The sequence below is a fragment of the Culex quinquefasciatus genome, chromosome 3, assembly GCF_015732765.1.
Source record: "Culex quinquefasciatus strain JHB chromosome 3, VPISU_Cqui_1.0_pri_paternal, whole genome shotgun sequence".
NCBI lineage: Eukaryota > Metazoa > Arthropoda > Insecta > Diptera > Culicidae > Culex > Culex quinquefasciatus.
The window spans coordinates 63,531,360-63,548,315 of NC_051863.1; the positions used below are offsets into that span (position 1 = coordinate 63,531,360).

A 16,956-nucleotide genomic window follows, 5' to 3' on the forward strand; every position below is an offset into this window, starting at 1 on the left:
TTCTAAATCACTTTAATGTAGTTTAGGGGTCATACTTAAGCTCAACAATTAAAAATAAGACAAAGAAAAAAAATCGTGATTCGATTATCCGAAGATTTGATTATCCGAAGTGATATTTTTCTGCGGCCATCGGATAATCGAGTCTGGACTGTAGTTGGACATGCTTGAAAACTTCTATCAGAAATTAATCCTCAAATGTATTTTTACCTTCCTCACCTGAGGTAAGGCTATAATCCTGCTTGGAAAATGAACTTCTTTTAGAAACGTCGTACATCCACCTTCATGTATACCTATCGACTCAGAATCGAAAACTGAACTTATGTCTGTGTGTGACCACAATTCTTACTCGGCTTTCTCAGCACTGCACAGTGAACAAAAACGGGAGAAAAAACGGATCTTTTGATGCCGTTAGTTTCTGCCTGTCAAAAGTATCATTTTTAATGTAAAAAATTACGAGGAATCGTTTGGTGGTTCTCTCATTAGGGGCAAATGTCGAGAAGTGGTCCATTTTACCCCATTTTGCCTTTTTTAGAGTGTTTTTTCTCGAATATCTTCAACTGCCGTAGTTTGCCGCACTTCTAAAGTATCTTATTTTATGTAAAAAATCACGATAAATCGATTGGTGACACTCCGATTGGTGGCAAATGACGGCAAAGGCCCATTTCGCCCCATTTAACTCCTTTCTCTTGTGTTTTTCGAAAATACCTTGAAATGAGATTATGTCTTACAGTTTAAACGTATATTATTTTATGTAGAAAATCACAAGGACTCGATTGAGAACACTCTAATTAGCGGCAAATGACGACAAGGGCCTACTTTGCCCATTTCATGTGTTTTTAGTCAATATATTAAACGTGTCGTGATTTCCAATACAGTTTCCAAGAATGTTACTGTAGTATGCACAGTACGTTCAAGATATTCACGAAAAACATCTCAAGAGGGAGAAAATGGGAACTTGTTGCCATTTGCCGCAATTTAGAGTGTTGCCACATTGCTTAAGCAGTGTCTCCGTCTCTTCTGGAAAAAGTCTGTATTAATTATGTTGCTGAATACATCATTTTGTCTCGACAAAGATTTACACGAACTTTTTACTGAAATACACAACTCATGAGACATTGTTTACTAAGACTAGGGGGACAGCATGCAATTCCATCTTGCACTTAATGTTGGCATATCAGCACTTTTAAATCCAAAGCCCCCCCCCCCCCCTCTTCTAATTTATTTTGGAGAGTTGGTAAAAAAGAATATAAAATGTCTGTTATGGTAAAAACAATAATTATAAAAAAATAAATAAGAAAAATTAAAAAAAAACTTTAAATAATTTGTAACTACAACCTGTAATACAACATGAATGTGAGGAAGGCACCAACCACCTTAAAGTGGATTAAGTAACGTTTTTATATAATTATTATATTCTTGTCACCGAATAAAGTTAGCCATTTGTCTTTTAAAGTTTCAAATAATAGTTGGATTTAATAAAATAAATCTTGCACTCATATTTTCTTGATAAAATATAGTTTATCCTGATCAAGAATAAACAAGTTTAAATTATGTTTTATTGGGGCTACCAAGAGATTTTCAATAAAGCTATAAATTTGATAGCTTTAGAATAAGGTCTATTAGATCTCTTGAGAGTATCTGGAGAGTCCGTTAAAAATCAACAGCAATACTGTTTGGCTCTAGAACTCTCCTGAAATATGATCTTGACAACCTCCTAAAATGGTCCATTTTACACTTAATGCTGCTTTAACTCTTCTTTATTGCTGCTTTCAGGATAAAGCGGTTTTTGCTCGAATCTTTCCAGAGACTCTTAAAATATACTTCCAGAGTGAATTAAAACCTTAATTGTTACTTAGGCTGAGAGAATTCCTTAGATGGAAACTATCTTAAGAAATACAGATTTGTCGATTTTTTTCCCCGTAAGTTTGTGTTATTTGTATCAATATTTCGTCAAGTGTGAGATCCTGATGTGAAATTTAACGCTCTAGAATGTTGTCAAAGAGTGCAAAGCGATCCAAGTTGACCCTGGAAAGTTATTCGCAAATTTAAGAACACATTTTTGTATGAAAATATTTTTTTCGGAAACTTTAACGATCTATCTACCTCTAAAACTTAACCTTACTTTTGGACCACTAAACATAAAACATGGAAGGAAGTAAAGTTTGTCAAAATCGAGTTATTGTTATACAGTCGACTCTCTTGCAATCAAGTCTTCCTTTTGCATCGTTCTGTAAACTGATGATTCTCTTCCTCGACGGTCCCTTGGATATTGACAACCAGAGAGTCGACTGTACTCAAAAAAATTGTTTTTGTTATATGGGTATCATACAATAGTTTTTTTTGTAAAAAAAAATGAAATTATTCGTATTTTTTTTAAATGACGAAGTTTTGCAAAAATGTGGAGTGTTTTTTAAAAAATTGTGCTGTTTATTTTTAAATGTATAAAAAAAAATCTCGATCATATGATATCCGTATACCACGAACAGTAATTTTTCGTTTTTTTCAAGAAACATTGCATTTTTGAAATACAGGAAAAAAAGATTTTGAATAACCACCGAAGCAACATTTGAATACACTTTTTTTTTGCTCGCCTGTAAGTATTCAGTGATTGAATATTTACAGCAGCTGTGAAAAATTAAATGTTTACAATTAGCTGACCTTGAGTTTACAAAGAATGCAAGATTTTTTTCCGAGGTAATTATGAAATTTTGGTGCGAACTTGTATATGGCTTTATTTTTAATCACATTTAATGTTTCGCGAAAATCTTCTTTTTGCGTTACGTAATAATAGAACGCTTTCTTATATGTTTTATATTACCACTGTAGCTTTTATTCTCTTTGTCAGTCGCTCTCTTTCACTCTTGGTCAACACGGCAGACGTGTTGCCAGTTTTTTGACAATTTACAACAGTGTTGCTAGTGGTAGCTGGTAATCAGCTCTATAACGGCTGTTATCAAGGCAGTTATTTTAGAGCTTAATTGCTTTTATCTGTGCCGTTTTACAGCTGATTAGCTGGTGAATGCAGTTTTGCATCTGATTTATGATTTCTATAATAATGCTGGATGGTTACTTGGGTAGTAGAAAGAAGAAAAACATATATCAATAGAATTGAAATAATGAAAAAATAGCAACAAATATTGATAACTGTACCACTTCATCCTTCATCCAGCGGTGACGATCCTTATACTCATTCACAAAACAACGACGTCGTCGTCGGAGTCGGATGGCTGGATGGATTGGTCGAGGAAAAGCGAAGCAATTTTCACTCCGCCCCCCGAAAATGCTATTTTAGTGCTGGCCTGGTGATGAAACTTGAAGCTGATGAGTGCAAGGAACGAGGAAAAAAAAAACGAGGAGAAAATTTGCAAATTCGCCAGAAGGAAGGATTGTTTGGAAAGTACTTTGTTTGAATTATTTTAGCTGCCGGGAAGTTTGCACCCTGGCGCAGCAACCTTCCCCACCCCCTCTTGAGTCCCGCAAGTTGTGCCAGCCAGTGAGGTATGCTTTTGATGGAAGGATTAATTGCTGGCGTGGCTGAGTGGCTTGGGAAAAACTGTACGAAGCAATGGGGAGGTTTGGAGGGGGGGGGGGGGAGATGGTGAGAAGTTTTACGAAATTTTGAGTTGGAAATTTCAACGAGCGTAGTGAAAAGCAAAGGAAGTTGGCATCACATTTTGTTTGAATAAGTGGGTGCAGATACTGTAGTTTCTATTGTTTCAACTATTCAAGTTTAAAACCATTTGAAAATTACTCTGTATTTAAGACTAACAAAATGCTGTTCTCTTTCTCCTTGCAGATCTTCACCTCGAAGGCGGACCTGCAGCTGCACACGCAGATCCACATGCGCGAGGCGAAACCGTACAAATGTTCGCAGTGCAACAAGGCGTTCGCCAACTCGAGCTATCTGTCGCAGCACACGCGGATACATCTCGGCATCAAGCCGTACCGCTGCGAGATCTGCCAGCGCAAGTTCACCCAGCTGAGCCACCTGCAGCAGCACATCCGGACGCACACCGGCGATAAACCGTACAAATGTCGCCACGTGGGCTGTCAGAAGGCGTTCTCACAGCTGTCAAACCTGCAGTCGCACTCGCGCTGTCACCAGACGGACAAACCGTTCAAGTGCAACTCGTGCTACAAGTGCTTCTCGGACGAACCATCGCTGCTCGAGCACATCCCGAAGCACAAGGAGTCCAAGCACCTGAAGACGCACATCTGCCAGTACTGCGGCAAGTCGTACACCCAGGAGACGTACCTGTCGAAGCACATGCAGAAGCACGCCGAGCGGACGGACAAGCGGCCACCGATCGGAGCCCGGAGCAGCAACGCCTCGATCAACCTGGCCGCTGGAAATAGCAACAACAGTACCAGCAACAACAACTCTTCATCGACCGCAACTACGGTCGTTCCACCGGCCATGACAAACTCCGGAGGAGGTAGCGGCGGCGCCGAGACTCCGTACTGGCCCAAGGTCAGTCCCGACTCGGCGGCCACCATGACGGACGTCATGCAACAACAGCAACAACAACAACAATCCCAACAACAACAACACCATGACTTTAGCTTGACCCAGAACGGCACCAACCAAACCCCGAACGGTCACTCCAGCGGCGATCTACACCACCACCGCGGTGGCGATGAACCCGTCGAAGATCTGGTCGCCAGCGGCGGCCGTCAAAATGGCGGCGGCATGAACGGCACCGGCCAAATCTCCCTCCCCACGTCCTCAACCCCGATGTCGGCCGCCAGCGGTTACGACACCAGCATAGCGACGAAAGCGACCTCCAACTCGGCGTTCACGCCGATCCAGGCGATGCCGCCCGGCCATCTGAACAGTCTGCAGCACCACCATCAGCAGTTGGCGCAGAGGCCGTCCTATCTGTACGATGCGATCAGCTTCGGCCAGGGCCAGAAGTCGATGCAGCAGAGTCCGTCGAACGCGTTCCCGAATCAGCTGATTTCGCTGCACCAGATTCGGAACTATGCGCACCAGCCGGGTGGGGGAGGCGGGGGGTTGATGGCCGGGGAGCACTTGCTCGGGGTGACGGTGGGGGCAGGGGGGAAGGATAAGGGTTAAGAGTGGGGAAAAGAACATGAAAAATGAGGAAAATCGAATTTGACTGACAAATGGATGTTATCCTGTTGCACGTGGATTTTTGGCCTAATTTTTTTTTTTTTAAGAGGATGAGGGAAATTCTTGGTTCTATCTCCGCAAGATATGGCATAAGCTGTTGTTAGCATCGAGCGATTTTGACATTTTAAGCGTGCGTTACGCCGTTACCATTTGTAACGTCCTCAATGCTTGAAAATCTGGATTAACGGCAGTCTTGCCTTCCTTCCAATAAAAAATATCAGATTGGTTCATATTCCTTAACATTTCATCTTCCAACCCCCAAAAGCTCACTGGTTCTCTAGGGATGTCTAAATAATGAAACTTGGCAGAACTAAATTTGATCATATCTGTTATTTTTGCGATGTTTTTCTCCATATTTTTTGAGTGTGAGAAAAATCGCCCAAAATTTTGCAGGCGAGCAATTTCTAAATTCGAAATCTATAACTTTAAAAAAAGTTACCTTAAAATGGCAATAACGTAAAAACGGTGCACTTAATCAAAATTTCACTGAAGTACTTTTTGATGGCATATTCGATTTTACATCGAAACATGAAGTTGAAAAATTTTTGCGACCAATATTCCGATTTTTTTTTAAAAATCAATTTTTAAAAATTCACGATATTTTGCACAACCTGGAAATTTCTGAAAAGTTGGCATTTGATGTACCCTAAAACATATTAGAAAAAAAAGTAGATAAAAATAGTGTTTTTTTTTTTTGCAAATCAAGTTTTAGTGACAAAATGTGAAATTAAAAATAACCATCATTTTTTTTACCTTGTATCATTTTTTTCAGTGTAGTCCTTATTCATACCTACAACTTTGCCGAAGGCACCAATTTGATCAAAAAATTCCTTCAAAAGATACAGAATTTTTAATTTTCTCACATCATTTTTGTATAGACAGCTGACAAATCTGTATGGAAAACCAAATGGACAAACTTATGAATCAAAATGGCTTCTTTGTTTCAAGTCGGATTAAAAAATACAAATAATAAAATTTAAAAAAAGACCGATTTCGTAGATAACTGCTCATGGCCAAACAAATGTCCTTAACAAAACTGGCCAACATGATGTATTTGACAAAATTACCCGGCCAGACGGTAATCCCGGGCAGACGGTAATAACAAAATTCATGCCATTTCAATAACAAATACTGTTAAAATAACAAAAAATGTTATGGATTCTTCTTGAAAAATCCATTTTTGCATAAGGGTCAAATAACAGTTTATGTTATAATAACAAAATTTGTTATTGGTCTGATATTGGTAGACAGCCAAAACAACTTTGCAATAACATTTTTTGTTATGGAGGAATACCTCGAACTGTTATTGGGATGATCGGATTAGTTGTTAAAATAACAAAAAATAATAACAAAGATTTGTTCGAAAAATAACTGAAAATGTGATTAGCCTATTATTACAATAACAATCCAATAACAAAAAAAAATCATAGCGACGAATAACAAATCTTGTTATAAATAACATAAAATGTTATTGGCCTAGTATTTTCAAATATCAGAAAATATTATTCCCAAGTTATTACCGTCTGCTCGGGATAACGAAATTCATAACAAATACTGTTAAAATAACGGAAACTGTTATGGATTCTTCTTGAAAAACCATTTTTGTATAAGAGTTGAATAACAGTTTATGTTATCATAACAAAATTTGTAATTGGTCTGATATTGATTAAAAGCAAAAACAACTTAGGAATAACATCTTTTGTTATGGAAAAATAACTCCAACTTTTATTGGGATGATCGGATTAGTTGCTAAAATAACAAAAAATAATAACGAAAATTTGTTCAAAAAATAACCAAAACATAACATAAAATGTCATTGGCCCAGTATTTTCAAATATCAAAAAATGTTATTCCCAAGTTATTTCCGCCTGCTCTGGTAGTCAAAACGTATCCATAGTGCTAATCAAGTTTATCGAAATTAAAAATTATAACAGATTATGTTATGAAAAGTTGATTAAAATTTTCCCACTGTTTTAATTAAATTGCAAAAATAAATAAATAACCCCGGGCAGACGATAATAACAAAATTCATGCCGTTTCAATAACAAATACTGTTAAAATAACAGAAAGTGTTGTGAAATCTTCTTGAAAAATCCATTTTTCCAAAAGACTTCAATAGAAGTTTCTTTTATCGTGACAAAATTTGTTATTAGTCTGATATTGGTTGAAAGCCAAAACAACTTTGAAATAACATTTTTTGTTATGGAAGAATACCTCCAACTGTTGGGATGATCGGATTAGTTGTTAAATTAACAAAAAATAATAACAAATATTTGTTCCAGGAAAAACTAAAAATGTTATAAGTCTCTTATTAAAATAACAATCCAATAACAAAAAACTCATAACGACGAATAACAAATCTTGTTTAAAATAACATAAAAATTTATTATCCTAGTATTTTCAAATATGAAAAATGTTATACCAAAGTTATTTCCGTCTGATCAGGATGCCATTTCAATAACAAATACTGTAAAACATTACATAAAGTGTTATGGAAACTTCTTGAAAAATCCATTTTTGCATAAGAGTAAAATAACAGTTTTTGTTATCATAACAAAATTTGTTATCGGTCAGATATTGGTTGAAAGCCAAAACAACTTTGGAATATTTTTTTGTTATGGAAGAATACCTACAACTGTTATGAGGATGATCGGATTAGTTGTAAAAATAACAAAAAATAATAACAATGATTAGCAAAAATAACTTAAAAATGTTATAAGTCTGTTATTACAATAACAATCCAATAACAAAAAAATCAAAACGACGATTAACAAATTTTGTATTAAATAACATAAAATGTTTTTGGTCTAGTATTTTTAAATAACAAAAAAAGTTATTACCAAGTTACTCCGTCTGCTCGGGACATGTTTGGTTATGACTACCGTAAACCGGGGTGACTTTGATAGGATTTCAATTTGTTTTTTTGAATATTTTCCAACAGGTAAGATTTTTCTCATGATTATTATTTTTAAAACATGTACTGGGGTAAGCCACACAAAGTCCATACACTATTTTGGAAAAAACGTTGTTTCAATAGTGTTTAGAAAAAGAGTTGAGTTAAAAATTCTTAGTTTAAATTCCGGGGTGACTATCAACATAGTTTTGACAAAGAACTTTGTCCTAAGGGCACTGTCTACGGGTGTCAATCCAAAATTTCGCGAAGCGAAAGTGTAACGATTTGTGTAATTGTTTGAACGCTTATATCTTCCACCCAATTCAAGCAATCTGCATGCTTTATCCACCAAACGAAAGGGGAAGTCTTAAATTGCAAGTTGACTACCTCACAAAGTTGATAAAACTTTGTTAAAGTATTCAAAAGTTAAGATGAAAATAAAAAATGAATGCAGGAAAAATCCCGGCTGCTGATTGGCTGAGAGCACTTCACAAATTTTGCCTTGTCTCCTGCTTTCGTGGAACTGTCACGCGAGAATGTTGCACCACTGTTGCCACATTCCATGCAAACTATTTAAGCTAGCACTTAGCCTCAGAAAATTTCAGTACCTACCGTGGGTTCATCAAAGACGGATCCACGGTGGTAATTTTATTGCTCACACACACACGCACACATTGAAAGACACAGTTTGTGCACTAAATTGGGAGGAATTCTGTTCTAATGAAAATTTTTAGGAAGGTCACCGGAAAACCAGAATGATTTGGGGCAATGGGGTTGGGACCACATTTATAGGATATTGGCCGCACCCGGAGTGGCCAGTGCCCTCGGGAAGGTTCTACCGGGGGGACATTAATCGAACCATACATTTTGGGACAATATGGGTATCAAAATTCATGGTTTTTGAAACTGGTAATGAAAATGGCCAGTTTGACCGGATTGGCCACACCCGGAGTGGCCAGTGCTCTCGGGAAGGTTCTACCGGGGGGACATTAATCGAACCATACGACTTGGGGCAATATGGGTATCAAAATTCATGGTTTTTGAAACTGGTAATGAAAATGGCCAGTGCCCTCGGGAAGGTTCTACCGGGGGGACATTAATCGAACCATACGACTTGGGGCAATATGGGTATCAAAATTCATGGTTTTTGAAACTGGTAATAAAAATTGCCATTTTTGACCGGATTGGCCACACCCGGAGTGGCCAGTGCCATCGGGAAGGTTCTATCGGGTGGACATTAATCGAACCATACGACTTGAGGCGGTTCTATCCCATTCCCCAGAATGCCATTCCCCAGAAATCCATTCCCCAGAATGGTCGATTCCCCAGAATGGTCGATTCCCCAGAAACTCATTCCGCAGAATGACCCATTCCCTAGAAAAATTTTATTTTTATTATGAATGTACTTTATTTCAAAAAATGATCAGTTTTAAAGTGTGAAGTATTTAGATTTGCCTTTTTTGTGATAACTGCTGACAAAAGTTAAATGTTCCCTTCTTTAAACAAAGGAAAACGCTCTTAACTTGTGATGATTGCTGACGAAAGATGAATTTTCCCTTTAAAGTTGAATTTTTCCTTCTTTAAAGAAGGGAAAACTCTCTTGCCTGTCAGTATTGCTGACAAGAGTTTCATTTTCCCTTTGAAGTTGAATTTTCCCTTCTTTAAAGAAGGGAAAACTCTCGTGACTGTCATAACTGCGGACAAAAGTTGAAATTTCCCTTTAAAGTTGAATTTCCCTTCTTTAAAGAAGAGATAACTCTCTTGACTGTCTGCCGAAAGTTTAATTTTCCCTTTAATGTAGAATTTTCCTTTCTTTATAGAAGGGAAAACACTGTTGGCTTGTAATAAATCCAGCATGCTGACAATTTTACTTTAGAAGTTTTCCCTAAAAAAAATTGTCATTAGTTATCACAAGTCGAGAAGGCTTTTTTGAACCGATTCTAAAATTGAATTAATGTTTAATATCATTATGCCAATTGACCATTATGCGTCATTATGCCAAATTATGGTATGCCAAACGGCGCTATACTAAATGGCATTGTATCACATGGGAAACATAACATGTTTTTAAAGGTCATAAATATTTCTGGGGAATGGGTCATTCTGGGGAATGGATCATTCTGGGGATCCATTCGATTAATGTCCCCCCGTTAGAACCTTTCCCATTGCGCTGGCTACTACGGGGTTGGCCAATTCGGTCAAACTGGCCATTTTCATTACCAGTTTCAAAAACCATGAATTTCGATACCCATATTGCCCCAAGTCGTATGGTTCGATTAATGTCCCCCCGGTAGAACCTTCCCGAGAGCACTGGCCACTCCGGGTGTGGCCAATCCGGTCAAACTGGCCATTTTCATTACCAGTTTCAAAAACCATGAATTTTGATACCCATATTGTCCCAAAATGTATGGTTCGATTAATGTCCCCCCGATAGAACCTTCCCGAGGGCACTGGCCACTCCGGGTGCGGCCAATCCGGTCAAAATGGCAATTTTTATTACCAGTTTCAAAAACCATGAATTTTGATACCCATATTGCCCCAAGTCGTATGGTTCGATTAATGTCCCCCCGGTAGAACCTTCCCGAGGGCACTGGCCATTTTCATTACCAGTTTCAAAAACCATGAATTTTGATACCCATATTGCCCCAAGTCGTATGGTTCGATTAATGTCCCCCCGGTAGAACCTTCCCGAGAGCACTGGCCACTCCGGGTGTGGCCAATCCGGTCAAACTGGCCATTTTCATTACCAGTTTCAAAAACCATGAATTTTGATACCCATATTGTCCCAAAATGTATGGTTCGATTAATGTCCCCCCGGTAGAACCTTCCCGAGGGCACTGGCCACTCCGGGTGCGGCCAATCCGGTCAAAATGGCAATTTTTATTACCAGTTTCAAAAACCATGAATTTTGATACCCATATTGCCCCAAGTCGTATGGTTCGATTAATGTCCCCCCGGTAGAACCTTCCCGAGGGCACTGGCCACTCCGGGTGCGGCCAATATCCTATAAATGTGGTCCCAACCCCATTGCCCCAAATCATTCTGGTTTTCCGGTGACCTTCCTAAAAAATTTCATTGGAACAGAATTCCTCCCAATTTAGTGCACAAACTGTGTCTTTCAATGTGTGCGTGTGTGTGTGAGCAATAAAATTACCACCGTGGATCCGTCTTTGATGAAACCACGGAAGGCACTGAAATTTTCTGAGGCTAAGTGCTAGCTTAAATAGTTCGCATGAAATGTGGCAACATCGTGCAAATTTTGCCTACTCTGAGAGTCCTCTCCTGCTTTCGTGGAACTGTCACGCGAGAATGTTGCACCACTGTTGCCACATTTCATGCGAACTATTTAAGCTAACAGATAGCCTCAGAAAATTTCAGTACCTACCGTGGGTTCATCAAAGACGGATCCACGGTGGTAATTTTATTGCTCACACACACACGCACACATTGAAAGACACAGTTTGTGCACTAAATTGGGAGGAATTCTGTTCTAATGAAAATTTTTAGGAAGGTCACCGGAAAACCAGAATGATTTGGGGCAATGGGGTTGGGACCACATTTATAGGATATTGGCCGCACCCGGAGTGGCCAGTGCCCTCGGGAAGGTTCTACCGGGGGGACATTGGTCGAACCATACGGCTTGGGGCAATATGGGTATCAAAATTCATGGTTTTTGAAACTGGTATTTAAAATGGCCAGTTTGACCGGATTGGCCACACCTGGAGTGGCCAGTGCCCACGGGAAGGTTCTACACGGAGGGCATTAATCAAACATTACGACTTGGGGCAATATGGGTATCAAAATTCATGGTTGATACAGGACATGAAAATTACCATTTTGATTGTGGTGGTCACAACCTAGAGTGGCCGGTTCCCTCTGGGAGGTCCTCCCGGGAGGACATTTTCCGAACCATAATTGTTTTGGCAATTTATTTCCACAGAGGTGCCAAAGATTGAAAACATTTCTTTGGAATAAATAATTTTGGATTAAATAAATAGGCAATGATTTAAAAATATAAAATAAAATAAAATATATTTTAAGGAGTTTTGTACAAAGTTCTTTGTCATATTGGTCATGTAGAACATAACCACCTGCACCTTTTTCTTGTTAAAATCATATTTAAGATGTTCAAACTTCATTTGTACGTTAAATGTACCATCACTAAAGTAGCTGATATAGTTTTTAAGAAAAAAAATTTATGTTTATAATAAGTTAGCAAAGTTTATAAGCTTTTTAACAAAATACACATAGGGGAGAGTGGGGAGACTTGATCCCCTTTTTTTGTATCGCACATAACTCTGTCAATTTCTCACAAAACTATAAACTTTTTGCATGAAATGAAAGCTTAAACATTCAACTATGTTTGGCTGATAAGGGTATTTCATCATATAAACTCTTCGAATCATGCCAAGCGTTTTAAAAAAATATTTTAAACCGGCATTTTAAAAATGTTAGGGGTAACTTGATCCCCCTTTCAACATTTTGAAGAAATCTTAAGCAAAATGTTTCTTATTCATCCAAACTTTTAATTTTCTATAAGTCACAGCAATTTCACATAAAACCTGTACGTTTGTGTTCAAAATATAACAAGTTTAGTATGTTAAATATTTAAAAACTTAAAATATTATTTTTTAGCCCAAAATTAAGCATGTTTACAAAAGCTGGAAATTTTTGTTTACAAAACTTTTGATAAAAGGTTCAAACTGCAGTAAGTTATGTACAACTATACTAAAGGAAACTATGTATGAAAACCCAGCTCAATTAATTAATCTTGAAGCTGATTCCAGTGACTGTAAAAATGCAGGGATCAAGTCTCCCTAAACGCACTTTTTTAAACAATTGATTGTAAAAATAGTTTGACGATAAATTTAATATCAAATGCGTAAGGGTTTTGGAGTTGATAAGTTTATCAAACAATTCATGCATAAAAAATATTTGTTTGAATAATTTTTGAGTGTTTTCTATACATATCAATACAAAGAAAAAAAGATCTCTTGGATGTTTTTTGTAGCTCGTTTTAGAAAAATGTGTGTAATTGAATCTAAACATTTTTTAATTTTTTTTCTTTGTTTTCTACAATGAGTTTTAGTTAATTTCGCACAACTTTCTAGAACAAAGCTAATTGTTTTACCCACATGCTGACGAGATACAGGCTTGGGATCAAGTGTCCCCGGGGATCAAGTCTCCCCACTCTCCCCTAAATTTTAGGTAAAATTGCAAAAAAGTCGGAATTTTGTCAGAAATTTGTTAAAACTAGTTTTGTTTATAAAATTATTGATTTATATTGCATTTTATACTGAATTCGAAGCACGAATCACAAGTTTTCAGTTTTCTACTGAAAATGCCTATAAATCTGAAGATTTTTTAAAATTGTTTTTTTCAAAAACACATTTTATTTGTTATTTACAAACTTATTTAACCTTCTCCTAGTGGAAAATTTTCCAAAGAATCCGAAAATGCATTCCGCTTTCCGATTCAAAATCATGTTCATTGAGAAAATTATGACACTTTGAGAAGTTTAAAGTAATGACTTTCATCAACATTTTCTTAACTATAGTAAACTAACTTTTTAAACTTTTCAAAATTTTATGAAAAGTTCTTTTTGAGGTACTTTGAACACTTCTCTACCACGGTCAGTATGATTCTAAACAATTCCGTTCGTATTTTAATTGTACTCTTCATTTTGCGGAAAAATTGCAAACCTATCAAAGTCACCCAGGCTATCAAAGTCACCCCGTTTTACGGTACTGATTATTTTTCAAAGTCGGGAAAATGCGTGACAGGAGGTGGGAGAGGCGTGGAAGCCCTGTACATAATATTTGAACACTTGAGATACCTTCGCTTGAAAATGTCTAATTTTTAAAGGAAAAAGTAGTGTTTTAATTCTGAAATTGTCCAAATTTATGTTTTTCCATGTAAGTTTGGCAGATGAGTCCAAATCTGCCCTCAAAATTGGCCAAAGTTTCAAAATAGGTATTTATGATCATATTTGAGTTTGTTTGTAATAAATTTATATTATTCCAAAAATATTTCATAATTTCAATAAAGACAAGACAATAAATTAACTTAAAATAGGCAACATTTAATTTCTCCCACAATCAACTTAATTGAGCTTTATATCGAGGTTTTTAAGCGAAGATGGCGTTCGAATGGTGTACGCCCGAAATGTCAAAATCACGCAGTGGTACCAACATTACAGAACAAGTATGCCATGGCATGACAGTCATATTTTTTTCTAATGTTGGTGCTACTGGGCGATTTTGACATTTCGGGCGTTCACCATTCGAACGCCATCTTCGCTTAAAATCCTGGATTGAAGCAGTCAACAAAATTGTAGAATGTTTTTTTATTTAAAACGCTCATCTAATTTATTTATAATTTCTCGAATAATGAATATTTCTTGTCACAAACGGCCGGTCATGAAAATATCTTTTTTAAGCATCGTCTTTGTATGGAATTTAAACGGCATGGACATTTTTAACTTTTGCAATCAATAGTAAAGTTCATGAATCTGTCCCGACATGGAAACAGATTTTTATGAAATATTTAAAATCAAATATTAAATTAAAATAATAAAGTTGATAAAACTAATTATTTAACAAATGCTTTGAAAAAAAGTTTCTTTGTCAGTTAAATCAATTTTCCTCATTTCGAAAAACAAAAAGAAGAACGAATAACATGGCAACTTTTGCAAAATTCCTGTAAATTTACTACACGAAATCAGATTATGACAAGAGAAGCTCCCCCTCCGTCTGGCAGGGGGTGTAAATGTTCCTTAGGTTTTACATAAACTACACGACTTGAAAACACCCCATCATTACCGTTTTAAACCGACAGGTTTTCCATGAAAAAAAAAAAACGAACTGTAAATAGTTAACTAAGCTGAAAAAAAACAATCTTTAAAAGAATAGCATTATTTGTAAGAACAAAGCACGAGGCTAACTCGTAACGAACGTACACGCAAAACGCAAAACCCCCCGTTTTTAAATATATATCAGTTGAAGTGTTTGTTAAGTTATACTAAGTAAAGCAAATGTCCGTTTTCTTTTTTTAAACAATGATGCAAAGCATTTACGAAGGCAATATTCGAGCAACTTGTTTTTTGTTTTCACCGCGCGCGCGCACACTCTTTTTTTAATTGTATAACTGTAATTAAAGCAGCATTCACATTTAGTTACAATTTCTGTGCTCAATAGAACAAATGTAGGATGAAAAAAATAAGTGAAGAAAGAGAAAACGTGTATGATAAGTAATTGATTCGCCGTCCAACCTGCTGGAACAGATTCATCATTTTAGACGACACTACGTTAAGTTACTAACAGCCTAGCATTCCTATTCGTTTTAAGGGGAAAACGAGCAAAACAAAAAGACGAATTTGTAGCGAGATACAAACACACATACACTGTTGATTTATACTTTAAAAGATATGGACGTCCATTGCTGAAATTATTGCAAAAGAGTAAGAGAAAAAAAAGAATTATTGTGGAGTAATTATGGAAAAAAATAAGTAAAACTAAAAGAAACTACGATCTTTAATATCTCAATAACTATAGTACCAGTAACGTGGAATACATTCAAATTAAATCAATCATTCTACTAAACTAATATCTGTGTAAAATAATTAAAAGACACGTGTATTTTCTGAAAACTGTGATAAATTAATGAAAATGGAAGACATATTTCATAAACTGAAACGAACGAAAGGAAATCGTAATAAGTTAAAGCAATGCACTGTTTTAGTTAAAGTTACACGCAAATAATTTTAAAGTTTCAGTTAACGAGCATTTTTTGTGAAATAACTAGATTTTTTTAGCAGTCCCCGATGCATTTGATTTACACACTTTCTTCAAATTCGAAACAAAAACAAAACTTCTCTAAAATTATGTCACAAACCAGACGGAAAAATACACTTTAGAGCAAATTAAACACAAGAATGCATTTTTGTCGTAAACTTAGATGTAAAATAAAACCAGCAAAAATCTTTCTGTAAGGAGAAAACGAACTTAAAGAAAAAGAAAATCAACACAAGCATGTTAAGAAATATCCTTAAATAAACGAAAAACAAAACAGAAATCACTGTGGAAAACTAAGCTGCAATTATATTTATAAGCGATAATGACGACGTGTGGGGCAATGCATGTGTGCAAAAAAAATCCTAGACAAGTGAAAAGCAAACTAAGCAAAAAGATATCGTACTAAATATTTGTGTCAAACACACAACCGTTGAGTACTTAGACCCCCCGTGGAAGGGGGCCATCAATGAAGCCGTAACACAATTGCAGCAGCAGCAGTGGCGGAAAAGATAAACTTGCAAATATTTTATAATTTACGAAAAGCTATTTGAAACTGTACATCTTGATCTACTGTAAACAATTTCGAAATAAATCAAAGGATTAAAATAAAATCTTATAAATGTATGTAAAAACATTGTTTGTTGCAGTTGTATTATTTGAAAAGATCTTCGAACGATTCCAAATGCAGGGTGGTCACTCAATTTCTTTCAAATAATATCGATCTGTTGTGTCAGAGTAGGATTGTGCATAACTAGTTTGCAAACACCTAACCAAAACTGGTACCACTGCGCTGTCAGAGGACAAGCCTCCGCTCTCCTCATTTAAATCCAACCGTTTTGAAGGATACATTGCTGAAATAAAAGGAAAATTTATAGTTAGTTGTTTCGCCTATCTTTACGGACAAAGTGAGTGATTAAGGGAATCCCCCTTCATTCTTGATCGGACCACTGAAGGGTGAGTATCGCAATGTGGAGCAACACCAATAGGCAGTCCTAAATGAAAGTGGTAGGCAATCTAATCGGACTAACTCGTAATCCCCATCAAACTCTGAAACCTGCTTTTGAAGTTTTCAACGATGTCGAGTGCCTCAAACATTTAGATACGGTGTACTGAACAATGTAAGGATCTTCGACTTC

General features: G+C 36.6%; 1 protein-coding gene across 2 annotated transcripts in view; it reads left to right on the forward strand.

The window, feature by feature from the left end:
- The window catches only part of LOC6054663 (zinc finger protein rotund), a 219,150-nt gene extending 213,490 nt beyond the window's left edge, over nucleotides 1-5,660 (forward strand). Inside the window, exon 6 of one of the 2 annotated variants that reach the window (XM_038261933.1) lies at nucleotides 3,797-5,659. In XM_038261933.1, coding sequence (XP_038117861.1) covers nucleotides 3,797-5,077 — 1,281 coding nt within the window. In that variant the 3' untranslated portion in view covers nucleotides 5,078-5,659. Of the gene's footprint in view, nucleotides 1-3,796 lie in introns of both variants that reach the window. The other variant, XM_038261932.1, reaches the window with a different exon arrangement.
- Nucleotides 5,661-16,956: the final 11,296 nt, after the last annotated feature.